The sequence below is a fragment of the Leucoraja erinacea genome, chromosome 13, assembly GCF_028641065.1.
Source record: "Leucoraja erinacea ecotype New England chromosome 13, Leri_hhj_1, whole genome shotgun sequence".
Lineage (NCBI taxonomy): Eukaryota > Metazoa > Chordata > Chondrichthyes > Rajiformes > Rajidae > Leucoraja > Leucoraja erinaceus.
In genome coordinates this window covers 4722712-4749429 of record NC_073389.1, presented here as the reverse complement: position 1 = coordinate 4749429, position 26718 = coordinate 4722712, and the positions used below count along the sequence as shown (strand labels likewise).

The window sequence follows — 26718 nt, the reverse complement described above, 5'->3', positions numbered from 1 at the left end:
TGTGTTATATGATTATATACATTTATATAATTTTCATGTATGTGTGTTTATAAACATTTTATTCTTTAACAAGAATTAACAGAATTATGAACTAACAGAATTATGAATCTAACCCTATATCACACACAAAAAGTCCCCCCGCAATGTCAATCACCCTGCGAGTCGGGTCGGTTCCGGTTACTACAAAATCAACTCAAACACTGTTTGTGAGCCATTTAAAAATAAATGATTTAAAAAACATTAAAAAAGACAATTACCAGAGTCAAATTTTATTCTTGACAAGAAGTATGAACTGACAGATTTATGAATCTAACCCACACAAACTGTTGCCCCGCAACATTGATTACAGTGCGAGTCGGGTCGGGTTAGGTAGGCTCAGGTTGCTAAAATGGGCGTGGAAAATGCCCATGATCCCCTCCATAGCGTACTACACGTCAGCCCATTCCATTTAGCAGGAGTAGCCTATCTTGCTCTGCTCTAAGATCTTTGGTCTATAATGTTTGGGTGTAACTGTGGAGTGAGTCCGTTCCCGCTACGAGATACTAGAGGATCTTTGCTTTGGGAGGCGGGAGGATTACATACCGGAAGTACTACATGTCAGTCCATTGGAGGAGTGGTTTATCTTGCTCCTTCTATAAATCTTTGGCCCAGACCGACGGACCGAGACCGAGACACAGACAGACCGAGCACTGAAGGGAGACGGTGATAACGATGAAGATGTCCGCGGTGGCGTTTGCTCGCCTGCTGCTGCTGCCGCTACTGGCTGCTGCTGTCGGCCGTGTGGGAGCGATCCCCCCTCACGCACAGGTGGCGCGGATGGCGCGCTATGTGGTCAACAGCTGCGACTGGTGCTCCATGGCCACCATCTCCACGCACAAGCCGCTGGTCGGGCTGCCTTTCTCCAACGTCTTCTCGGTCAGCGACGGGCCCCGGCAGCAGGGCAGTGGCGTTCCCTACCTCTACCTCACCCCGCTAGAGGTGTCGGTGCAGGACATCCAGGTGAGGGGGGGGGGGGGCATCCTTCATCTAAACCATAGCCCCCGCATCCTTCATCTAAACCATGGCCCCACAGTCATAAACCGGCCCCCTCGGTCCATGTTGCTCCATCTACACTAGTCCCACCTGCCCACCGTTGCTCCATAGTCCCTCTAAACCTTTCCTGCCCATGTACCTGTCTTTTAAATGTTGTTATTTGACCTGCCTTAACTATGAGACAAAGACTTAAGACTTTTGCCTTCCACCACAGTGAGGAGTTGCCTGCTGAACTCACTGTGGTGGATGTTAATTTGTGTTTATTGTGTGTTTTGTCATTTTTACTATACGTAGGACTGCAAGGCAGGCAACTAAATTTCGTTCAGACCGCAAGGTCTGAATGACGATAAAGGCTACTTGTTACTTGTTATCTTCTCTGGCTGCTTGCAAATTCTTTAAAAGGTTGTCCCTCAGGTTCCTATTACATATTTCCCCTTTCACCTTAAAACAATGCCCTCAGGTTCTTGATTCCCCTACTCTGGTGAAAAGTTCAATCAATCAGGCACTTTATAATTCTCAAAGGCTCACCATCCTCATGGAAAATATCTACTAACTATTTCGCACAGATGTTGCTTGCGCTGCTGAATGTTTCCAACACTTTTAATGAAGAATTATGAGCTCTAGTCACTGTTGTAATATAAAACAATGAAAACACTCCTTTGCTCTACATGCTTGTACTTGAGTGAATTGATTGTATCTATGTAAGGTATATCTGATCTGTTTGGATAGAATGCAAAACAAAGTTTTTCACTGTCCCTTGGTACATGAGATAATAATTAATCTAAATATAATCCAATAATGTTTATAATATTATCTTTTGAGGCTGAAATATTGGCCAGGGCAATGGTGGTAACTTCAAACAAAAAAAATGGAGGTATAACATGGAGAAGTCATTCAGCGTATCTGGTGCATGCAAGTTCTCAGCAGAACCCATCCTGTCAGTCTCATCTACCTCAAATTCCTTGTGGGAGATATTAAATTGTAGGATTACAAGCCTATCAACCTATTTTTTTAATTCAGGTGTATAATTAGGTAATTTACAATGGACAGTTTTGTTTAGCAGTGTAGAAACAGGCCGTTTGTGAGTGTGTACTGACCAGCGATCACCTGTACATTAGTTCTATCCTGCACAATAGGGACTATTTACAGAGGCCGATTAACATAGAAACATAGAAAATAGGTGCAGGAGTAGGCCATTCGGCCCTTCGAGCCTGCACCGCCATTCAATATGATCATGGCCGATCATCCAACTCAGTATCCTGTTCCTGCCTTCTCTCCATACCCCCTGATCCCTTTAGCCACAAGGGCCACATCTAACTCCCTCTTAAATATAGCCAATGAACTGGCCTCAACTACCTTCTGCGGCAGAGAATTCCAGAGATTCACCACTCTCTGTGTGAAAAATGTTTTCCTCATCTCGGTCCTAAAAGATTTCCCCCTTATCCTTAAACTGTGGCCCCTTGTTCTGGACTTCCCCAACATCAGGAACAATCTTCCTGCATCTAGCCTGTCCAACCCCTTAAGAATTTTGTAAGTTTCTATAAGATCCCCCCTCAATCTTCTAAATTCTAGCGAGTACAAGCCAAGTCTATCCAGTCTTTCTTGATATGAAAATCCTGACATCCCAGCACATTTTTGGAATACAAGATGAAACTGGAGCACCCGGAATAAAATGAAAACTATCACAGGGAGAACGTGCAAACTCCGTACAGACAGCACACAGATTAGGAGCTGTGGCACAGATCAGATCAGCAGCAGCACTAACTGCTGTGCCACAGTCATTACAACGTCAGTGTTACTGATTGAGTTAGATATGTGATACTTGCTGCATCAGCTTTAACTTTCCTGATGCTCCTTGCTCCTGAAATTTGCAGACTTCTTTCAACTTCTCAAAGGCTTAATGAAAAGAGAACATTAGAAGTGAGAAAAATCTCTCCCAGATGCGATAAATGTTTGTTTCAAAACGCTAATATAACACACTCATTTGTTGGATGTACAAAGTTGAATAAATTTTGGAGTGATATATTTGATATATTTACAAAGATTTTCAAGTCAAGAATAGAACCCAAAACGGAATGGATTATATTTGGAATAATAGGAGAAGATACCAATTTAAATAAAGATCAAAATGTTTTTTTTAATTATGGGTTAATAATTGGAAAGAAATTGATACTTAAATTTTGGAAAAATACAACCACACCAACTGTTAAAATGTGGATTAGGAATATGATGGACATAGCACGCCTTGAAGAAATGAGACTCCGACTAATAGATAAATATGACCAATTCTTAAAGAGTTGGTCTCCTTTCATCGACTTTTTGGAATCATGTGATGCAGCGGTACCGTAAGGATTGCTGATTCCAGTTCATGACGCGGATAGAGCTACATCTCCGAATACAGATTAAAAAAATTCTCTTTTAAGGGGCCTTCTCTTCTATTTCTACTTTCCTCTTTCTCTCTTCCTTTTTTTTTTTTATATACACACTTCACGTTTTTCTACTCTCTACCATCTATTTCTCCACTTTTTCCCCTTTCTATTGCTTTCTTTTTCTTGTTCTGCTTACTTCTTTCTTATAACATAAAACTAGAGGTTGTACATAGAATGGATTACGTTATCACATAGTTGGCACCTAAAATTAGGTGCCACTGTACTGTTTTGTGATGTATTAACTTCTAATAAAATAAATAAACAAAAAAAAAAAAAAAAGAAGTGAGGAAAATATTTGGTGCATGAGAAATATAGGAAACACGGAATGTTTAAAATGATTAAAATTAAAGTTTTATGAGAAAAAGGAATAAATTAACGTCTGATTGCTTTTAAAGCCATATGAAATAATGACCCTAGTCTGACTGGACCAACAAAATGTGGTACTGGTACTTTATCAAGCACTGTCAGTGGGTAATGGCTGTGATGGGCACGGCCAGTGAAAATGAGGGTCTTAATCCTGGGTGGTCGAGTTAATATTTAAAAATATGTATTATCAGTTTCAAATTGGCTGCTGAGGAGTGATGTTGTACAAGAGTGAGATGTCCTCTGCTTGAAAAATTGTTTTTAAATGAGAGATATTATGAGCCAGTATTTCAACAGGACTTTGTTTCAAATGTTTAGTACTTTCAAAATGATTGAGACATAGCTAAAATTGTTTATCATCACCAGAATGGGTGTGACTTGTTGATGTGATGGTCAAGCCAATTTGAAGATTAGGCAACCACTGAATGTTTTGCTGAGTCAGGGTAGGCTGGATGTTCTGACTAGTTTTTCATTTGATTATTGCTCCACTAAAATGTACTCATTGAACTCATGCACTTGAGAACCTTTAAATGAAGTATACTTTTGGCATTGCTCCACTTGAATCTTGTTTTGAAATATTCACATGATGACCATTTATTGTAATTTGTGGCTGTTTGTTTTTTTTGGATAATTGAGGAAATAGTTTTACTGGTTGTATACTGATACTAAGCGCCTGCTGTTTTTTGTGTTTACGCTTCAGATACGTAACTTGAACCAAGTCTGCGTTTTTCCACAGCCTGCTTCCTGTCGTATTTTTTAAATTGGTGCAACCAGTTCATGAAGAAATAATCTGCAGTTCATCCAACATTGCAATACCTAATGTTTTAAAACCTGAAAATCAAACTGATATGGGATGACCAAGTTTCCCAATTAGAGCTAATTGAATTGTTCTCCCATAAAGCAACAAAGAATACTGGATATTAAAGTCTTTTGTTTCTCGATTTTCCCCCACTCAGGGCAACAGACTCTGTGCGACCACCCAATCTATTCTTCTCATGATTTTATATACCTCTATGACATCAGGTTGTTGATGTGGGATGTTTGAGTAGAGTGTTGTGATTGGAATATACTTTTGTTGGAACAAAATGAATATTGAAAACAATTCTTCCATTTTCATATAAATTGTAAAAGTTACAGAACTTGAGGATAGGGGGTGTGGACTGACAGGGCTATATTTGTTACAGGGGCAGTAACCCAAATGACAGTTTTCTGAGCAATAGGGTTCATCTTGCCATCTATAAATTGCTGTGGATGCTTTGACATTTTTATTTCCATTTACCCTTGATGTTTCTCGCTTTAATTTTAGATTAATCCAGAGGTTTCCCTGGCCATGACCTTGGCAGAGACTGACTACTGTCGGGAAAATAGGTATGATCCCCAAAGTCCACTTTGTTGTCGCGTGATGCTCAGTGGAACCATTGTGAAGGTACGTTGCCACATAATGCGGACGTCGGCACCATCGATCCTGCTGTTTTTTGAAGATGTATTACACAATAGCGCTAAAAACATGGCCATTCGAAGTTGAGGCATGCTTGTAGTTAGTAAACTTGCAATACCTTAAGTCAGATCTCAAGATGGCACATGTCTGTGGCGACATGTAGCAAGCAGCATAGCAGAAAATAATAAAATAAAGTAATTCTGAGCTTACCTGTATAAAAGCACAAATCAGTGCTGTAAAAACTAGCAAGCTGCTTTCCCATTTAAACGCATTAGCACGATTGCGATTTACCGACGGCAACGGAGCTACCGACTAAGGGAATTTTCAGTCACTGGAGAATAAAGTGGAGGACTTAAGGTCAAGGCTGCTTGACCAAAGGGAGTGGAGGGAATGCTGTGTGCTATGTTTCACATAGACATGGCTCACTCCCATCTCCACAGATTCAGCCATCCAGCCTGAAGGTTTCTCCATCCACCCTCTTTAGGAAATCCGACCATTCAGCTGTGCTGCTTCTCCCTGCATATAGGCAGCAACTGACGAGCGCACCCCCAGCAGTGAGGACTTCACAGAGCTGGTCAGGAAAGAAGCTCCGGGGCTGCTTGGAGTCAGTAGACTGGGCGATGTTCAAGGACTCAGCAATGGACATGAATGAATATGCCATCATTGTTACTGGCTTCATAACGAAATGTGTGGAGGACTGTGTTCCTACATAAACCATCCGTGTTTCCTAACCAGAAGCCTTGGATGAACCGGTATATCCGCATTCTTCTGAGGAACAAATTCCGGGCATTCTAGTCTGGTGACGCAAAAGTATACAAGAGTCCAGATATGACCTTGATAAGGCCGACAGAAGGGACTTTCACTCTAAGCTGGAGGAAGAGGTGGATTTTCGGCAAATGCGGCAGGGCATAAATGCGATCACCTCCAACAAGGGAAGTGATTTTTTAAAAAAAAGCTGGAACAGCCCGAGTCGGCAGCCTGCCCTTATTCCGGGGTTACATCCGTGCCCGGGTGGTGTTAGAGGGGGACTACGCTCTGTGTATGGGCACCCTGGGGGATTTCCGGGACCGCTGGGCACCACGGGGGGTTGAATTCATCCCTGACAAGTAGTGTAATATAGTTATATAGTAGTTTGTCGTGTATTATGGTGGTGGGTTCTGTTTTGTTTTTTACTGTACTGTATATATTATTTTAATATTTGAATATATATTTTTGATTTAAACAAAAAAAGCTGGTTACCAAGCTCTCAAAACTGGGTCTCTGTGCATCTATCTGCATCTGTATCCTTGACTTCCTCAACAGACCACAATCTGTTTAAATTAGCAAAAACATTTCTTCCTCAACCATCAGTACGGGAGCTGTAAGGCTCCGTAAGGCTGTGTGCTCAGGCCCTTGCACTACGCCCCCTACACTCACGTCTGTGTAGCTGGACATGGTGTAAATTCCATCTTCAAGTTCGGCGACGACACTGCCGTTGTTGGACTGTCATATGCTGAGAGAATGGAGCAGCATGGCTTGTACACTCTAGAGTTTAGAAGGATGAGAGGGGATCTCATTGAAACATATAATATTGTTAAGGGTTTGGGCACGCTAGAGGCAGGAAACATGTTCCCGATGTTGGGGGAGTCCAGAACAAGGGCCTTAGTTTAAGAATAAGGAGTAAGCCATTTAGAACGGAGACTAGGAAACTCTTTTTCTCACAGACTGGTGTGTCTGTGGAAGTCTCTGCCTCAGAGGCGGGTTCTCTGGATGCTTTCAAGAGAGAGCTAGATAGGGCTCTTAAAAATAGCAGAGTCAGGGATATGAAGAGAAGGCAGGAATGGGGTACTGCTTGGGGATGATCAGCCATGATCACATTGAATGCCGGTGCTGCTGCCTCGAAGGGCTGAATGGCCTACTGCACCTATTGTCTAAATGCAGTCTCACCAACGTCTTATACAACTGCAACATGACCTCCCAGCTTCTATACACAATACTCTGACTGATGAAGGCCAATGTACCAAAAACCTTTTTGACATCTGATCTACCTGCGACTTGACCTTCAAGGAACCATGCACCTGCACTCAACGATCCCTCTGCTCTACAACACTCCCCAGAGCCCTACCATTCACTGTGTAGGTCATCTCCAAGTTAGACATCTCAAAGTGCAACACCTCATATTTTTCTGTATTTCCTTCAACCATTCCTCAGCCCACTGGCCAATCAATCAGGATCCTGCTGCAATTTTTAGCAACCATCTTTGCTATTGCAAAACTACCCACTTTTGTATCATCAGCATATTGTGTACCGTAGAGAAGATATTGACTGGTTGCATTGGCAACTTGAATGCCCAGGAGTGAAGAAGACTGAAAAAAGTTGTGAAAACTGCCCTCATCACAGGTTCTGACCTTCGCACCATCGAAGGGATTTACAGGAGTCTCTGCCTCAAAAAGGCAGCCTACATCATCAGAGACCCACACCACCCTGGCCACGTGCTCATTTCACCCCTGCCATCGGGAAGCAGGCACAGAAGTCTATAAACTGTAACATCCAGGTTCAGGAACAGCTTCCCCACAGCCATCAGGCTATTAAACACTGCAACCTCTAATAAGCTCTGAGCTACATAAACTATTATTGTGCTATTATTGTTTATTTTCTACGTGTGTGTGTATTTATATATATGTATGTGTATATATATGTGTATATACCACACACACTGAACTTTTGTTGTTTATTATATTTACGGTGTACTAAATTTACATATTCTGCTGTGTTGCTGCAAGTAAGAATTTCATCGTTCTATCTGGGACATATGACAATAAAACCACTCTTGACTAACTTCATATATGCCAGCTGCCTTATGCTCTTGTTGTGAGACAACACAAATCCACACATTTGGGCAACAATGTGCTGCATTTGGACACGAGCATGCAGAGGCTGGAATCTTGAGCAAATAACTGCTGGTCGGGTCAGGCAATATCCATGGAGGGAAATGGACAGTCAACATTTCAGGTCCAGACCCTTCTTCAGACTAATGGAGTGAAGGAGAGAGAGATCTGGTGGAAAGAGGGGGGGGGTTGGAGGAGGGGGGAGGGGATGGGAAGGGTGGAGCAAGAATTGGCACGTTAGACCCTGAATTCATCCAGCAGATTGTGCTTTGTACTGAGGTACCTTTCTATATTCTTAAATGACCCCTCCTGTTTTTTTTTCCTGAGTATGATCGTGGAAATAATTGAAGCATATTTTTTTTTTTAAGGTGAATGAGACAGAAGCTAAAATTGCCAAGAAAGCTCTCTTTCAACGTCACCCCGTCATGGCCAACTGGCCAAGTGGTCATAGATGGTTCTTTGCCAAGCTCAATATCACCAACATTTGGGTTCTGGATTATTATGGTGGAATGAAAACAGTCACACCCGAGGAGTACTACAGTGCCAAACCTGAATATGAAAGGAATTTCATTGGTAAGAAGCTTTTACTTTTTATTTACGTTTTATAACCATTAGTAGGTTCTTGCCTTGGCGCCCAGTCCTTGAACAGCTTACCAAATTACCAAAAACAAAGCCAGTAGCCATTCGCCTGTTCAGTGATGAGTTAGAATTTGAACAAAGGCTCATATCATCCCATTTCCCTCGTTATTTCCTTTTTGGAAGGTGACAAAACAAATCTCATTTTATGCCAGTAGATTTTATGGGAGTTGATATTAGTTCAACTTAAGTCTGCCAGTTGTTACCGGGCAAATGCAGCCCAGGAAGAGGCTCACTCAGCTCATGTTGCATTTCATGGGCCATCTGAACCTCTTCCTAAATTTTCCCCTCGAGAGCTGTGCTTTATCAGCATAACTTTTTTGTCGCTTTATTTAAATATTTCTTGAGACGTAAACTATTTACACTTACCTACACAAAAATAATTAGTTGCATTTTAAAGTTTTAAATTTACCATTTTTGTTTGTTTTACAGTGCCCTCCATGATGTTTGGGACAAAGCCCCATCATTTATTTATTTGTCTCTGTTCTCCACAATTTGCGATTTGTAATAGAAAAAAAAATCACATGTGGTTAAAGTGCACATTGTCGGATTTTAATAAAGGCCATTTTTATACATTTTGGTTTCACCATGTAGAAATAGCAGTGCTTATACAGAGTCCCCCCATTTCAGGGCATCATAATGTTTGGGACACAACAATGTCATGTGAACGAAAGTAGTCATGTTTAGTATTTTGTTGCATATCCTTTGCATGCAATGACTGCTTGTCTGCGATTCATGGCCATCACCAGTTGCTGTGTGTCATCTCTGGTGATGCTCTGCCAGGCCTGCCATTTACACAACTTTGGTCCTCATGTCGATCAACAGCAATAAAAGTTTCCAAAGGCGATGGAAAGACTGGAGGAAAGACTAGGTGCTGAGAGCACCCTTATACCTGCAATAAGGAGGCAGTTAAACATACCTGAACAATTACAAACACCTGTGAAGCTATGCGTCCCAAACTTTATGGTGCCCTGAAATAGGGGGACTATATAAAACATATATGTGTAAAAATGACGTTTAATATAACCTGACAATGTGCACTTTAACCATGTGATTTTTTTTCTATTACAAATCTCAAATTGTGGAGTACCGAGGCAAATAAATAAATGCTGGGTCTTTGTCCCAAACATTATGGAGGGCACTGTATCTCTAAGTTTCTATCTTTGATATTATTTAAATTTACACATGCAATGAGAGTCATTGGCAAGGTCAGCATTTAATATCCATCCTTAATGACCTTTGAAGGCAATGTTGTGAAACTATTGTAAACTTATCTTGAAAGCAATACTTCCAACGGTGCGGACTTATAACCGGGTAAAATGAGGGAATGGGGAATTTGTTTGTGGCTTGTAAACTTTCAGATGCTTAACTATGTAAGTGCTGCTCATCCTTTCGGGTGTAGAGGGTGTAGCTTTGAAGTATTGCAGTTTTTCTGCACTTTGTCACTCTAGCCCAATGCATAAATGAAAACTTAGTCTTGTCAGCTGCCCTTTTAAAAATTAACTGGCAGTTTTAAATGAATGTTTTTTTCTGCATTCCTGATCCATTCTCTGCGTGTCCGATGTGTATATGAACTGGCTGCATTTGCAGCACTTTGCCATATTGTGTTTATAAATGCCTAGATTGTTTTGAATCAAACATGGACTTTTCAGATTTTGCTGTTGTATATGATTCCCAAAAACAACTATTGTATATTTTTTAATCTTCATGTTGCTTGTATTGACATTTTTTGGTGTCGTCATTGAGCAGTTCTTAAATCAGTGTCCATTTTGTTTCAGTTGCCACAATGAGTTCATGCTATGCTCAGCTTGTGATGTGATATTTCCTCCTGATTTAAAGCACTATATAATTCACACTCTGCACAATGTTCTAAAGCTGTGCTTGCTTATTTTTAGATGAATAGAAATCATGAATGTCATGTCATTGATCAGAAGGAGCCAACTTTTACCAAGATTCACCTCAACGTATGGCATTGGAGAAAGAATGTGCTAAGACACGTCAAATCAATGAAAGAAATTAATCAATAGACATGGAATCCAAATATTAAGAAAATCTTGCTCAAATTAAGTGCCTTAATTTTAAATATTGCATTCATTTTAACCTTTCACTCAGAGGGAAAAGCAGCGAAGAGTTTTCATTAACACCGCTTTGCACCTTTCATTAAGGAAATGCGCTAACATTGTGAGTTGAGGTAAAGTTATAACTAGTAAATAACAAACAAAAACCTGTTTTGATTGCTTGCTTATAATCTGATTTTTCTATCAATGGCTTTTGTAAGGATGGAACTTGGATTTTTGCACTTAAACACGTCCTTGCATAGAACATGAGAATGGTGTACATTCAATATTTTTGGTGTATGAGAATTTGTATGTGCTTATTTTTGATTAAATTTTTAAAATGACCAAGGAGTCTTGTCTCTAAAATGTTCAGTCTAAAATCTCCTCCCCAAGATGGTAACTAAACATCAAGTTTTCTGGAGCAGTTTGTCTCATCTAAATAGCTAATGCAATTCAGACCATGCTTTCCAACTGCGCATTGTTAGAAACACTAGTAATGGGGAAACCTCAAACTATTAAGCTTAGAACGGATTTCTTGATTGTCAGGAGAGGGAGGGGAGAGGGGGAGGAGGAAATGGGAGAGATTTGGGATGGGAAGGGGGAGGAGAGTGGGGAGGGCAGGAAGGGGGGGAGGGGTAGGGAGTGGGAGAGGTAGCGGGGAGTGGTGCAAGAGAGAGGGGAAGGGGGGGGGGGGGGGGGAGGGAGAGAGGGGAGGTGTCGGGGGGGGCGGAAGGGAGGAAAGGGGGAGGGGGGGGGGGGAGAGAGGAGAGGGGTGTGGTAAGGGGAAGAGTGGGTAGGGAGGGGGAGGTGTGGTGGAAGAGGGACGGGTAGGGGGCGAGGGGAGAGATGGAGGGGAGAGAGTGAAGCGGGTGGGGGAGAGGGATGGAGGGGGAGTAGGGAAGGGAAGGAGGAGGGAGAGGGGGAAGAGTGTGGAGGGAGGGGGAGAGTGGTAGGGGGCGGGGGAAGAGGGATGGGAGAGGGAGCGAGGTGGGGGGAGAGTTGAGAAGTTGAAGAGTGGGGAGGGAGGGAGGGGCAGAGGGGTAGGGGGGAGTGGTGGAAGAGGGACAGGGGGAGTCAGGTGTGGGGGGGGAGAGGGAGAGGAGTGGGGTAAGGGGAAAGAAGTGGAAGAGTGGGGAGGGAGGGGTAGGGGGAGTGGTGGGAAGAGGGACAGAGGGGTTAGGGGGGCGGGGGGAGAGAGGGATGGGAGAGGGGGAGGTGAGAGGAGAGGGGGGGGGAGAGAGGTGGGGGGAGGCAAGAGGGAGATGGGTGAGATTGGTTAGGGGGAAGGTGGATGGAGGGGGAAGAGTGGGGGAGGGGGGAATGGGTGGGGGAGAGAAAGGGGAGGGGAGTGGGAAGGGAGGTGGAGGGGGAGGAAAGAGGGGATGGGGAGGGGACAGAGAGAGGGATGTGGAGGGAGGGGAGGAGGGAGATGGGTTAGGGGAGGGAGGCGTAAGAGTGTGGAGGGAGGGGGAGAGGGTGGGGGTGAGAGGGAAAGGGATGGGGGTGGGAGGATTCAATTCAATTAAATTCAACTTTAATGTCATTGCACAAATACGAGTATGGGTACAACGAAATGCAGTTTAGCGTCAGTCCGTAGTATAGTACAATATAGAAATAAAAATACATAATAATCAAACAATAATCGAACAATGTGGACGGAGAGACTGGAGAAGTCTATCGGCGGGACTCAGAGTTCAGCAATGTGATAGTGTTGTTGTAGAAGCTTTCGATGGTACAGCGGTAAAAGTTGGTCAGGATCTGGGGGGACAGGTGAGCTTTCTTGAGCCTCCTCAGGAAGTAAAGGCGCTGCTGCGCCTTTTTGATCAGTTTGGAGGTGTTGAGGGACCAGGACAGATCCTCCGAGATGTGTACCCCGAGGTATTTGTAGTTGGAGACGCGCTCCACCTCAGTCCCGTTTATATGGATGTGGGTATGTCTGCCCCCTCTGATCTTCCTGAAGTCAACAATAATTTCCTTCGTCTTCTTGGAGTCGAGGACGAGGTTATTGTTGGCACACCAGGTTGTCAGGTGCTGGACCTCATCCCTGTAGGCTGACTCGTCGTTGTCACTGATCAGTCCTACCACCGTGGTGTCGTCGGCAAACTTAATGATGGCGTTGGAGCAGGAGTCTGACCTCCCTGCTCATCCACGGTTTCTCGTTAGGGAAGGTCTTTATCTCTTTGTGGGTAGTGACGTTATCAGTGCAGAATTTTATATAGTCCAAGACTGTTGAGGTGTATGAGTTGATGTCCACTTGGGAGTTAAAGGTGGACTGGGTAACAAACAAACTCCAGTCTGTTTGCTGAAACTGCTCCTGTAAAACAGAGACAGCCCCCTCAGGCCAAACCTTCACTATCCTCACGGTAGGTTTCACACGTCTGATCAGAGGTGTGTATTTGGGGAACAGGAACAAAGAGAGGTGGTTAGACTGACCAAGGTGGGAGAGGGGGAGGGCTTTGTAGGCTTCAGTAATGTTAGTGTATACTAAGTGGTGGAAGAGGAACAGGGGGAGTGGTGGAAGAGGGACAGGGGGAGTTGTGGAAGAGGGACAGGGGGTAGGGGAAGGGGTGGGGGGGAGAGAGGGAAGGAGAGGGGGGAGAGAGAGAGGAAAGGGAGGGGGAGAGAGAGGGAAGGGGAGAGAAGTGGGAGGGAAGTGGAAGAGTGGGGAGGGAGGGGGGTAGGGGGAGGGAGGCGAGGAGGGAGATGGGGTAAGGGGTAGAGGAGGGAGAGTGTGGATGGAGGGGGAAGAATGGGGAGAGGCAAAGGGGGTTGGGGAGGGAAGGGGTGGGGGGGAGGAGGTAGGGGAGGGAGTGAGGTGGGGGACGGGGAGGAGAGGAGAGGGGATGGGGAGAGATGTGTGGGGGACGGGGGGGGGGGGGGAGGAGCGAGAAGAGTGTGGAGGGATGGGGGAGAGAAGTGGAAGAGGAAAGGTGGAGGGAGGGAGGTGGAGAGGGATAGGGGGAGTGGTGGAAGAGGGGACAGAGGGATAGGGGAAGGGGTGGGGGAGGGAGGTGGAGAGAGGGGTGGGGGAGGGAGAGGGAGAGGAGTGGGGTAAGGGGAGATAAGTGGGAGGGAGGGGTAGGGGGAGGAGTGGTGAAAGAGGGAGAGGGGGAAGGGGGCAGGACGAGAGAGTGAAGGGTTGGGAGGGAGAGCAGAGCGGGGTAGGGGGCGGGAGAGGGGGGGAGGGGAGAGGGGGAGGAGAGTGAGGAGGGCAGGAAGGGGGGGGGAGAGGGGTAGGGGGGGTGGCAGAGGGGTAGCGGGGAGTGGTGCAAGAGAGAGGGGAAAGGGGTGGGGGGAGATGGGGGGGTGAAGAGAGGGGGTTGGAGGGGAGGAGGGAGAGGGGGTTGGAGGGGAGGAGGGAGAGGGGGTGAGGAAAGAGGGAGATGGAGAGGGGGGGGAAGGGGAGAGGGAGGGGAAGGTGGAGGGGGAGAAGGGGAAGGGGTAGGGTAGAGAGGGGAAAGAGTGTGAAGGGAGGGGGAGAAATGGTAGGGGGTGGGGGGAAGAGTGGGATGGGGGAGAGGGGAAATAGTGCTGAGGGAGCAGGGAGGGTAAGAGTGCGGAAGAGGGGTTGGGGGGGTGGTGGAAGAGACAGAGGTAGGGGAGAGAGGGTTGGGGTGGGATCGGAGGAGAGAGGGGGAGAGTGGTGGGAAAGGGAGGAGGAGAGAGGGGTGCGGGGGAGGAGGGGGGGGACGAGGAAGACGGAGTGAGAGAAGAGAGGTAGGGGAGGACGGAGGGGAGAGAGGAGGGAAAGGGGAAGAGTGTGGAGGGAGGAGGAGAGTGGGGGAGAGGGAGTAGAGTGGGGAGGGAGAGGGAAGTGAGGGGGGGGGAGAGAGAGGGGTGGGGAGAGGAGGGAGATGGGTGGGGGGGGTGGGGGAGATAAGTGGAAGAATGGGGAGGGAGGGGGGAGGTGGGTGGGGAGTGGGGGGGGGGGGTGGTGGAAGTGGCAGATGGAGGGGGAAAGGGGTACAGTGAGTGGTGGAAGAGGGACAGGGGGAGTGGTGAAAGAGGGAGAGAGGGGGTAGGGGAAGGGGTGGGGTAGAGAGGGAAGGGAGGGAAGGAGGGGGAGAGAGAGGGGTGGGGAGGGGGGATGGGTGGCGGAGGGGGAGAGAGGAGTGGGGGGAGGGGAGAGGGAGAGGGAGGAGGGGGGAGTAGGGAAAGGAAGGAGGAGGGAGGGGGAAGAGTGTGGAGGGAGGGGGGGGAGAGTGGTAGGTAGGGGAATGGGAAAGAGAGCGTTGGGGGAGAGGGAAAAAGTAGGGAGGGAGAGTGGGGAGGGGGGAGAGAAGTGGAAGTGTGGGGAGGGAGGGGTAGGGGGGAGTGGTGGAAGAGGGACAGAGCGGTAGGGGGGGGGAGAGAGAGGGAAGGGGGTGGGGTAGAGAGGGAAGGGGGTTGTGGGAGAGAGGGATGGGTGGGAGAGGGAGAGGGGTGAGGAGAGGGAAACATAGAAATTAAGTGCAGGAGTAGGCCATTCGGCCCTTCGAGCCTGAACCACCATTCAATATGATCATGTCTGATCATCCAACTCAGTATCCTGTACCTGCCTTCTCTCCATACCCACTGATCCCTTTAGCCACAAGGGCCACATCTAACTCTCTCTTAAATATAGCCAATGAACTGGCCTCAACTACCTTCTGTGCCAGTAAATTTCAGAGATTCACCACTGTGTGAAAAATGTTTTTCTCATCTCGGTCCTAAAAGATTTACCCCTTATCCTTAAACTGTGTGTGACGCCTTGTTCTGGACTTCCCCAACATCTGGAACAATCTTCCTGCATCTAGCCTGTCCAACCCCTTAAGAATTTTGTAAGCTTCTATAAGATCCCCCCTCAATCTTCTAAAATCTAGCGAGTACAAGCCGAGTCTATCCAGTCTTTATTCATATGAAAGTCCTGACATCCCAGGAATCAGTCTGGTGAACCTTCTCTGTACTCCTTCTATGGCAAGAATGTCTTTGAACATTGGGCATTGTGACATCACACGATGGAACATTCACCAGGGGCTGGTTCTATGGGTGAGAAGCCAGTTTATTTTCGAAATATTGGGGGGGGGGGGGGGGGGGGGGGGGAAAGAAGGATTTGATTAAAAATGTGTACATAAACACGAAGAAATATAATCAGGAGCGGATACTTTGAAAGAAAAGTGAAATCTCTACCGAAATGGAAAAGATCTCGGCGATTCTACGTCTGGATTCGGCGTGGCAAGGCATCAAAGGAAGAAAGGCAGCCGGCAGCCGTACATGTAAATGGATCCATTCCGATTGGACATCTGCGAGCATTGGGCATTGCGACACCACACGATGGAAACGAATCAAAAGGCAGAAAGGCAGCCGGACGGCGGCAGCCACAGAGTTTTAATATATAACTAGACCAAGTGCAGACCCGTTGGGTCTGCTCCCCCAATGGTGTGATTCCCCCAACCCAATATTCCACCATGCACCCGTCTCCTCCAATGGAACTGAAGCCGTTGCCAAATGTAAGTTTCCAGCACTCCCCTGCCTCCCTCAATTGCACCTACCCTGCCTGCTGCAGCAGTGAAAAGTTCAGTGTTCCTGTCTTGCAACTTTGTTTCGAAGTGTGTTGGAAGCTGATAGGAAGGAGCAGCCGCCAACGAATCAAAAGGCAGGAAGGGATCCGTACTGCAGGCGGACGGATGGATTTGAGTTTTATATATTAACCAAGTGCAGACCCGTTGGGTCTGCTCCCCCAATGGTGTGATTCCCCCAACCCAATATTCCACCATGCACCCGTCTCCTCCAATGGAACTGAAGCCGTTGCCAAATGTAAGTTTCCAGCACTCCCCTGCCTCCCTCAATTGCACCTCCCCTGCCTGCTGCAGCAGTGAAAAGTTCAGTGTTCCTGTCTTGCAACTTTGTTTCGAAGTGTGTTGGAAGCTGACAGGAAGGAGCAGCGAATCAAAAGGAAGAAAGGCAGCTGGCAGCCGGACAGCAGGCGGCAGCCACAGTCTTTTATATATATACTAGACCAAGTGCAGACCCGTTGGGTCTGCTCCCCCAATGGTGTGATTCCCCCAACCCAATATTCCACCATGCACCCGTCTCCTCCATTGGAACTGAGCCTGTTCCCAAACGTAAGATTGCAGCCCTCCCCTGCCTGGTGCAGCAGTGAAAAGTTCAGTGTTCCTCTCTTGCAACTTTGTTTGGAAGTGTGTTGGAAGCTGACATGTAAATGGAGAAGCCTGTTTATTTTTGAAATACTTGGGGGGGGGGGGGGGGGGGGGGGGGGAGAAGGATTTGATTAAAAACATGTACTTCAACACGACGAAATGAAATGAGGAGCGGATACTTAGAAAGAAAAGCGAAATCTCTACCGAAATGGAAAATATCTCGGAGATTGAGCGTCTGGATTGGGCGTGGCAATTAATCAAAGGAAGAAATGCAGCCGGGCGGCAATCGGACGGCAGGCGGACTGATTGAGTTTTATATATATGAATAGAAATATATAGATAGATATATAGATATATATATATATATACCTATACACATATATATACATATACACATACGTATACACACACATATACACACACATATATTATACACACACATATATACATACATACATATATATACACACACACACACATATATATATGTATATATATATATATATATAGATATATATATATATATATATATATATATATATATATATATATATATATATATATATATATATATATATATATATATATATATATATAGGACATGTGGTTCTTATCCCTCTCATTATCCAGGACTAGTTCTCAACCAGCTTTGAGGACTTATCCACCTTAATACTCTTCAAAAGGCCCAGCATCTTGGGTCTCAAAATGCTATGGCATATTAGTGTACTGATCTCACCGTTCTTCATCATCTCCTTGGTGAAAACCAGAGATTGTCAAGGAAGACTCTCTCTAACTTCTACAGGTGCACAGTCGAGAGCATGCTGACCGGTTGCATCGTGGCTTGGTTCGGCAATTTGAGCGCCCTGGAGAGGAAAAGATTACAAAAAGTAGTAAACACTGCCCAGTCCATCATGGGCTCTGACCTTCCTTCCATCGAGGGTTTATCGCAGTCGCTGCCTCAAAAAGGCTGGCAGTATCATCAAAGACCCACACCATTCTGGCCACACACTCATCTCCCTGTTACCTACAGGTAGAAGGTACAGGAGCCTGAAGACTGCAACAACCAGGTTCAGGAATAGCTATTTCCCCACAGCCATCAGGCTATTAAACCTGGCTCGGACAAAACTCTGATTATTAATAACCACTTTCTGTTATTTGCACTTTACCAGTTTATTTATTCATGTGTGTATATATTTATATCATGGTATATGGACACATTTATCTGTTTTGTAGTAAATGCCTACTATTTTCTGTGTGCTTAAGCAAAGCAAGAATTTCATTGTCCTATACAGGGACACATGACAATAAACTCACTTGACTTGACAACTTGAAAACCGATGCAATGTACACTTTTGTACCTCACCTACCTCCTTTGAATCCTAGCGTAAATCTCCTGCTTTATCCTTGAGTTATCCTTCCCTCTGCCCAGTTACCCTCTGGTTATTTTAATATGTCCAAAAATCTCTTTAATCTGACTTGCCAATAATATTTTATGTCCCTCCTAATTCTTTGCTTGAGTTCTTTCCTGCTTTCTTTATATTTCTCAAATGCCTTGTTTGATTTCATCTTTCTAAATCAGCTTAAAGTTTCCTGGATTTCTTCGCACTTCCTCTGACCAATTTCCACAAACACAATTGCCTCCAGTTGTGCTATTTTATTATTAATACAATGTGCATTGTTATTCAGACAAAATACAAGAACATTTAATTTATTCCATTGTCCAGATTTAGTAAAAACAATATCAAAAGTTGAAACTTTAAAAATAATTCAAAATGGTTTCCTCGATTTAAAAAGAAATTCCCAATTACTGGATTGAAAAACAACACAACCATTTGTAATCTATTTGATTTTTTTTCTGTCTAAAATACAATCATTAAGAGACAAGATTTCTGATAGATTTAGGCACTATAGAGTAACTGATTTATCTACATAATAGTCTCAAAGTAATATGTATTTGCTCAAATGCAGCAAACCTCAATCTGGACCAGTTGTAGATGGGGAGTGAGGGAGAGGGGTGAGGGAGAGGGGTGAGGGAGAGGGGTGAGGAGAGGGAGAAGGGTGAGGAGAGGGAAACATAGAAATTAAGTGCAGTAGTAGGCCATTCGGCCCTTCGAGCCTGCACCACCATTCAATATGATCAAGGCTGATCATCCAACTCAGTATCCTGTACCTGCCTTCTCTCCATACCCCCTGATCCCTTTAGCCACAAGGGCCACATCTAACTCCCTCTTAAATATAGCCAATGAACTGGCCTCAACTACCTTCTGTGGCAGAGTTCCAGAGTTTCAGGTGTGATTTATATAAATATTTTTACACAATATGTGACAATTTCATGTAGTTTGGTGACTTGGGTCACGAAACTGCTGAATAAAGCTCCTCGGCCCACAGCCTATTCTCTGTACTCCCAATATGGCAACAATGTATTTGAGCATTGGGCATTGTGACATCACACAATGGAACGTTCACCGGGGCTGTGGCTCCTGCAAAGGCATATGTAAATGAATCCATTCCGATTGGCCATCTGTGAGCATCGGGCATTGTGACATCACACGATGGAACGTTCACAGGAGGCTGCTTGTGTGGATGAGAAACCAGTTTCTTTTTGAAATATTGAGGTGGTGGGGGGGGGGGGGGTGTAGGATTTGATTAAAAAAGTGTACTTAAACACGACGAAATGTAATGAGGAGCGGATACTTAGAAAGAAAAGCGAAATCTCTACCGAAATGGAAAAGACGTCGGCGATTCTGCGTCCGGTTTCGGAGTTGCGGAGCATCAAAGGAAGAAACGCGGGGGCGGACTCCGTACGGCGGCAGGCGGACTGATTTGAGTTTTATATATTAACTAGACCAAGTGCAGACCCGTTGGGTCTGTTTCCCCAACAGCGTTTTGCGGGGGGGGGGGGGGGGGGGGGGGGGGGGGTGGGTGAAACTCACAGAGGGGAGGGAGGGGGGAGGAGGAGGAGGAAACATGACAGATTTGGGAGGGAAAGGAGAGCGGGGTAGGGGGTGAGAGAGGGGGATAGGGAGAGAGATGTGAGGGAGGGTGGGATGGGGAGGTAGGGGAGGAGGGAGAGACGGGAAAGAGTGGGGAGTGCGAGGGAGGAGGAGAGGGGTAGCGGGAAGGGGGCGGGTGGAGAGAGGGAAGGGGGTGGGGTAGACAGGGAAGGGGTGAGGGAGAGAGGGAGAGGGGTGAGGGAGAGGGGTGAGGAGAGGGAGAGGGGTGAAGAGAGGGAAACATAGAAATTAGGTGCAGGAGTAGGCCATTCGGCCCTTCGAGCCTGCACCGCCATTCAATATGATCATGGCTGATCATCCAACTCAGTATCCCGTACCTGCCTTCTCTCCATACCCTCTGATCCCCTTAGCCACAAAGGCCACATCTAACTCCCTCTTAAATATAGCCAATGAACTGGCCTCAACTACCCTCTGTGGCAGAGAATTCCAGAGATTCACCATTCTTCTCATCTCGGTCACAAAAGATTTCCCCCTTATCCTTAAGCTGTGACCCCTTGTCCTGGACTTCCCGAACATCGGGAACAATCTTCCTAAATCTAGCCTGTCCAACCCCTTAAGAATTTTGTAAGTTTCTATAAGATCCCCTCTCAGTCTCCCAAATTCTAGAGAGTATAAACCAAGTCTATCCAGTCTTTCTTCATAAGACAGTCCTGACATCCCAGGAATCAGTCTGGTGAACCGTCTCTGCACTCCCTCTATGGCAATAATGTCCTTCCTCAGATTTGGAGACCAAAACTGTACGCAATACTCCAGGTGTGGTCTCACCAAGACCCTGTACAACTGCAGTAGAACCTCCCTGCTCCTATACTCAAATCCTTTTGCAATGAAAGCTAACATACCATTTGTTTTCTTTACTGCCTGCTGCACCTGCATGCCTACCTTCAATGATTGGTGTACCATGACACCCAGGTCTCGCTGCATCTCCCCCTTTCCCAATCGGCCACCATTTAGATAATAGTCTGCTTTCCCGTTTTTGCCACCAAAATGGATAACCTCACATTTATCCACATTATACTGCATCTGCCAAACATTTGCCCACTCACCCAACCTATCCAAGTCACCTTGCAGTCTCCTAGCATCCTCCTCACAGCTCCTCCCCCTCTCCATACCCCCTGATCCCTTTAGCCACAAGGGCCACATCTAACTCCCTCTTAAATATAGCCAATGAACTGGCCTCCACTACCTTCTGTGGCAGAGAGTTCCAGAGACTCACTGCGAGAAGGTGTGTGAAAAATGTTTCCCTCATCTCAGTACTAAAGGATTTCCCCTTTATCCTTAAACTGTGTCCCGCGTGTCCTGGACTTCCCCAACATCTGGAACAATCTTCCTGCATCAGACAAATGCAATTCAGGACTTTTCACTTCACAAGCAAAATCAGAAATGACAGTTAGTGAAGAATTTGAATAATCCCCGAGCGTTCTCTATGGCAACAATGCATTTGAGCATTGGGCATTGTGACATCACACGATGGAATGTTCACCGGGGCTGTGGCTCCTGCAAAGGCATATGTAAATGAATCCAATCCGATTGGCCATCTGTGAGCATCGGGCATTGTGACATCACACGATGGAACGTTCACAGGGGGCTGCTTGTGTGGATGTGAAACCAGTTTCTTTTTGAAATATCGAGGTGGTGGGGGGGGGGGGGGGGTGTAGGATTTGATTAAAAAAGCGTACTTAAACACGACGAAATGTAACGAGGAGCGGATAGTTAGAAAGAAAAGCGAAATCTCTACCGAAATGGAAAAGACGTCGGCGATCCCGCGTCCGGTTTCGGAGTTGCGGAGCGTCAAAGGAAGAAACGCGGCGGACGCCGTACGGCGGCAGGCGGACTGATTTGAGTTTTATATATATATAAGATATAAGACTAGGAGAGGGAGAGGGGTGAAGAGAGGGAAACATAGAAATTAAGTGCAGTAGTAGGCCATTTGGCCCTTCGAGCCTGCACCACCATTCAATATGATTAAGGATGATCATCCAACTCAGTATCCTGTACCTGCCTTCTCTCCATACCCCCTGATCCCTTTAGCCACAAGGGCCACATCTAACTCCCTCTTAAATATAGCCAATGAACTTGCCTCAACTACCTTCTGTGGCAGAGAATTCCAGAGATTCACCACTCTCTGTGTGAAAAATGTTTTTCTCATCTCGGTCATAAAGGATTTCCCCCTTATCCTTAAACTGTGACCCCCTGTTCTGGACTTCCCCAACATCTGGAACAATCTTCCTACATCTAGCCTGTCCAACCCCTTAAGAATTTTGTAAGTTTCTATAAGATCCCCCCTCAATCTTCTAAAATCTAGCGAGTACAAGCCAAGTCTATCCAGTCTTTCTTCATTTGAAAGTCCTGACATCCCAGGAATCAGTCTGTTGAACCTTCTCTGTACTCCCTCTATGGTCTGTTTCCCCAACGGCATTTGCGGGGGGGGGTGAGAAGAGGGGAGGGAGGAGGAGGAAACGGGATAGATTTGGGAGGGAAAGGAGAGCGGGGTAGGGGGTGAGGGATGGGGAGAGAGCTTTGGGGGAGGGGGGGTGGGGAGAGGGGTGGAGGAAAGAGGGGAAAAAGAGTGGGGAGGGAGGAGGAGAGGGGTAGCGGGAGTGATGGAAGAGGGACAGAGGGATAGGCGAGGGTGTGGGGGGGAGAGAAGGGGGGGGGTGGGGTAGAGAGGGAAGGGGGGTGGGGAGAGAGAGGGATGGGAGAGGGGTGAGGAGTGGGGGAGGAGAGAGTGGGAGAGAAGTGGAAGAGTGGGGAGGGAGGGAGGGGTAGAGGGGGTAGCGGGGAGTGGTAGAAGAGGGACATAGGGGTAGGGGGAAGGGGGGGTGGTAGAGAGAGAGGGGGGTGGTGGTGGTAGAGAGGGAAGGGGGTGGGGGAGAGAGAGATGGGTGGCAGAGGGAGAGCGGTGAGGAGAGGGACACATAGAAACATAGAAATTAAGTGCAGTAGTAGGCCATTCGGCCCTTCGAGCCTGCACCATTCTCCATTCAATATGATCACGGCTGATAGAAACATAGAAACATAGAATTTAGGTGCAGGAGTAGGCCATTCGGCCCTTCGAGCCTGCACCGCCATTCAATATGATCATGGCTGATCATCCAACTCAGTATCCTGTACCTGCCTTCTCTCCATACCCCCTGATCCCCTTAGCCACAAGGGCCACATCTAACTCCCTCTTAAATATAGCCAATGAACTGGCCTCAACTACCCTCTGTGGCAGAGAGTTCCAGAGATTCACCACTCTCTGTTTGAAAAAAGTTCTTCTCATCTCGGTTTTAAAGGATTTCCCCCTTATCCTTAAGCTGTGACCCCTTGTCCTGGACTTCCCTAACATCGGGAACAATCTTCCTGCATCTAGCCTGTCCAACCCCTTAAGAATTTTGTAAGTTTCTATAAGATCCCCTCTCAGTCTCTTAAATTCTAGAGAGTATAAACCAAGTCTATCCAGTCTTTCTTCATAAGACAGTCCTGACATCCCAGGAATCAATCTGGTGAACCTTCTCTGCACTCCCTCTATGGCAATAATGTCATTCCTCAGATTTGGAGACCAAAACTGTACGCAATACTCCAGGTGTGGTCTCACCAAGACCCTGTACAACTGCAGTAGAACCTCCCTGCTCCTATACTCAAATCCTTTTGCAATGAAAGCTAACATACCATTGGCTTTCTTTACTGCCTGCTGCACCTGCATGCCTACCTTCAATGACTGGTGTACCATGACACCCAGGTCTTGCTGCATCTCCCCCTTTCCCAATCGGCCACCATTTAGATAATAGTCTGCTTTCCCGTTTTTGTCACCAAAATGGATAACATCACATTTATCCACATTATACTGCATCTGCCAAACATTTGCCCACTCACCCAGCCTATCCAAGTCACCTTGCAGTCTCCTAGCATCCTCCTCACAGCTAACACTGCCCCCCCCAGCTTAGTGTCATCCGCAAACTTGGAGATATTGCCTTCAATTCCCTCATCCTCCTCACAGCTCCCCCCTCTCCATACCCCCCGATCCCTTTATCCACAAGGGCCACATCTAACTCCCTCTTAAATATAGCCAATGAACTGGCCTCAACTACCTTCTGTGGCAGAGAGTTCCAGAGACTCACCACTATCTGTGTGAAAAATGTTTCCCTCATCTCAGTACTAAAGGATTTCACCTTTATCCTTAAACTGTGTCCCGCGTGTCCTGGACTTCCCCAACATCTGGAACAATCTTCCTGCATCAGACAAATGCAATTCAGGACTTTTCACTTCACAAGCAAAATCAGAAATGACAGTTAGTGAAGAATTTGAATAATCGCTGAGCGTTCTCTATGGTAACAATGTATTTGAGCATTGGGCATTGTGACATCACACGATGGAACGTTCACAGGGAGCTGCTTGTGTGGATGAGAAACCAGTTTCTTTTTGAAAAATATTGAGGTGGTGGGGGGGGGGGGGGGTAGGATTTGATTAAAAAAGCGTACTTAAACACGACGAAATGTAATGAGGAGCGGATACTTAGAAAGAAAAGCGAAATCTCTACCGAAATGGAAAAGACGTCGGCGATCCTGCGTCCGGTTTTCGGAGTTGCGGAGCGTCAAAGGAAGAAACGCGGCGGACGCCGTACGGCGGCAGGCGGACTGATTTGAGTTTTATATATATACTAGACCAAGTGCAGACCCGTTGGGTCTGCTCCCCCAATGGTGTGATCCCCCAACCCAATATTCCACCATGCACCCTTCTCCTCCATTGGAACTGAGCCCGTTCCCAAATGTAAGATTGCAGCCCTCCCCTGCCTGCTGCAGCAGTGAAAAGTTCAGTGTTCCTCTCTTGCAACTTTGTTTCGAAGTGTGTTGGAAGCTGAGATGTAAATGGAGAAGCCTGTTTATTTTTGATGGGTGGGGGGGGGGGGAGAAGGATTTGATTAAAAACATGTACTTCAACACGACGAAATGAAATGAGGAGCGGATACTTAGAAAGAAAAGCGAAATCTCTACCGAAATGGAAAATATCTCGGAGATTGAGCGTCTGGATTGGGCGTGGCAATGAATCAAAGGAAGAAATGCAGCCGGACGCCGTACTGCTGGCGGACGGACTGATTTGAGTTTTATATATATACTAGACCAAGTGCAGACCCGTTGGGTCTGCTCCCCCAATGGTGTGATCCCCCAACCCAATATTCCACCATGCACCCGTCTCCTCCATTGGAACTGAGCCCGTTGCCAAATGTAAGTTTCCAGCACTCCCCTGCCTCCCTCAATTGCAGCCCTCCCCTGCCTGCTGCAGCAGTGAAAAGTTCAGTGTTCCTCTCTTGCAACTTTGTTTGGAAGTGTGTTGGAAGCTGATGTAAATGGAGAAGCCTGTTTATTTTTGAAATACTTGGGGGGGGGGGGGGAGAAGGATTTGATTAAAAACATGTACTTCAACACGACGAAATGAAATGAGGAGCGGATACTTAGAAAGAAAAGCGAAATCTCTACCGAAATGGAAAATATCTCGGAGATTGAGCGTCCGGTTTCGGAGTTGTGGAGCGTCAAAGGAAGAAACGCGGCGGACGCCGTACGGCGGCAGGCGGACTGATTTGAGTTTTATATATATATAGATAGAAGATAAGATAGATAGATATGATAGATAGATAGATAGAAGATAGATAGATATATGATAAAGCACACACACCAAAATCCTGTACTTCCAGTGCAAACTTCCTTGCAACTTTGTTTCGAAGTGTGTTGGAAGCTGACAGGAAGGAGCAGCGAATCAAAAGGAGGAAAGGCAGCTGGCAGCCGGACGGCAGCCACAGACTTTTATATAATAACTAGACCAAGTGCAGACCCGTTGGGTCTGCTCCCCCTATGTTGTGATTCCCCCAACCCAATATTGCACCATGCACCCGTCTCCTCCAATGGAACTGAAGCCGTTGCCCAATGTAAGTTTCCAGCACTCCCCTGCTTCCCTCTATGGCAACAATGTATTTGAGCATTGGGCATTGTGACATCACACGATGGAACGTTCACCAGGGGCTGGGCTCCTGGAAAGGCATATGTAAATGAGTCCATTCCGATTGGACATATGTGAACATTGAGCATTGTGACATCACACGATGGAACATTCACCATGGGCTGGTGCTGCTTCTATGGGTGAGAAGCCGGTTTCTTTTTGAAATATTGTGGTGGGGGGGGGGGGGTGAAGGATTTGATTAAAAACGTGTACTTAAACACGACGAAATGTAATGAGGAGCGGATACTTAGAAAGAAAAGCGAAATCTCTACCGAAATGGAAAAGACGTCGGCAATTCTGCGTCCGTTTTCGGAGTTGCGGAGAATCAAAGGAAGAAACGCGGCCGGAAGCCGTACATGCAAATGGATCCATTCCGATTGGACGTCCACGAGCATCGGGCATTGTGACATCGCACGGCGGGAACGAATCGAAAGGCAGGAAGGGATCCGTACTGCAGGCGGACGGATGGGTTTGAGTTTTATATATTAACTAGACCAAGTGCAGACCCGTTGGGTCTGCTCCCCCAATGGTGTGATTCCCCCAACCCAATATTGCACCATGCACCCGTCTCCTCCAATGGAACTGAAGCCGTTGCCAAATGTAAGTTTCCAGCACTCCCCTGCCTCCCTCAATTGCACCTCCCTGCCTGCTGCAGCAGTGAAAAGTTCAGTGTTCCTGTCTTGCAACTTTGTTTCGAAGTGTGTTGGAAGCTGACAGGAAGGAGCAGCGAATCAAAAGGAAGAAAGGCAGCTGGCAGCCGGACGGCAGGCGGCAGCCACAGACTTTTATA

General features: G+C 46.4%; 1 protein-coding gene across 1 annotated transcript; it reads left to right on the top strand.

Annotated features, from left to right (window-relative positions):
• The first annotated feature begins 500 nt into the window (after nucleotides 1-500).
• Nucleotides 501-11166, top strand: creg1 (cellular repressor of E1A-stimulated genes 1). The gene is made up of 4 exons (XM_055644327.1): nucleotides 501-999; nucleotides 5131-5250; nucleotides 8498-8702; nucleotides 10661-11166. Exons 1-4 carry the CDS (start codon nucleotides 712-714, stop codon nucleotides 10666-10668), a joined length of 621 nt encoding a protein of 206 aa, XP_055500302.1. The 5' UTR covers nucleotides 501-711; the 3' UTR covers nucleotides 10669-11166.
• The last annotated feature ends 15552 nt before the right edge of the window (nucleotides 11167-26718 follow it).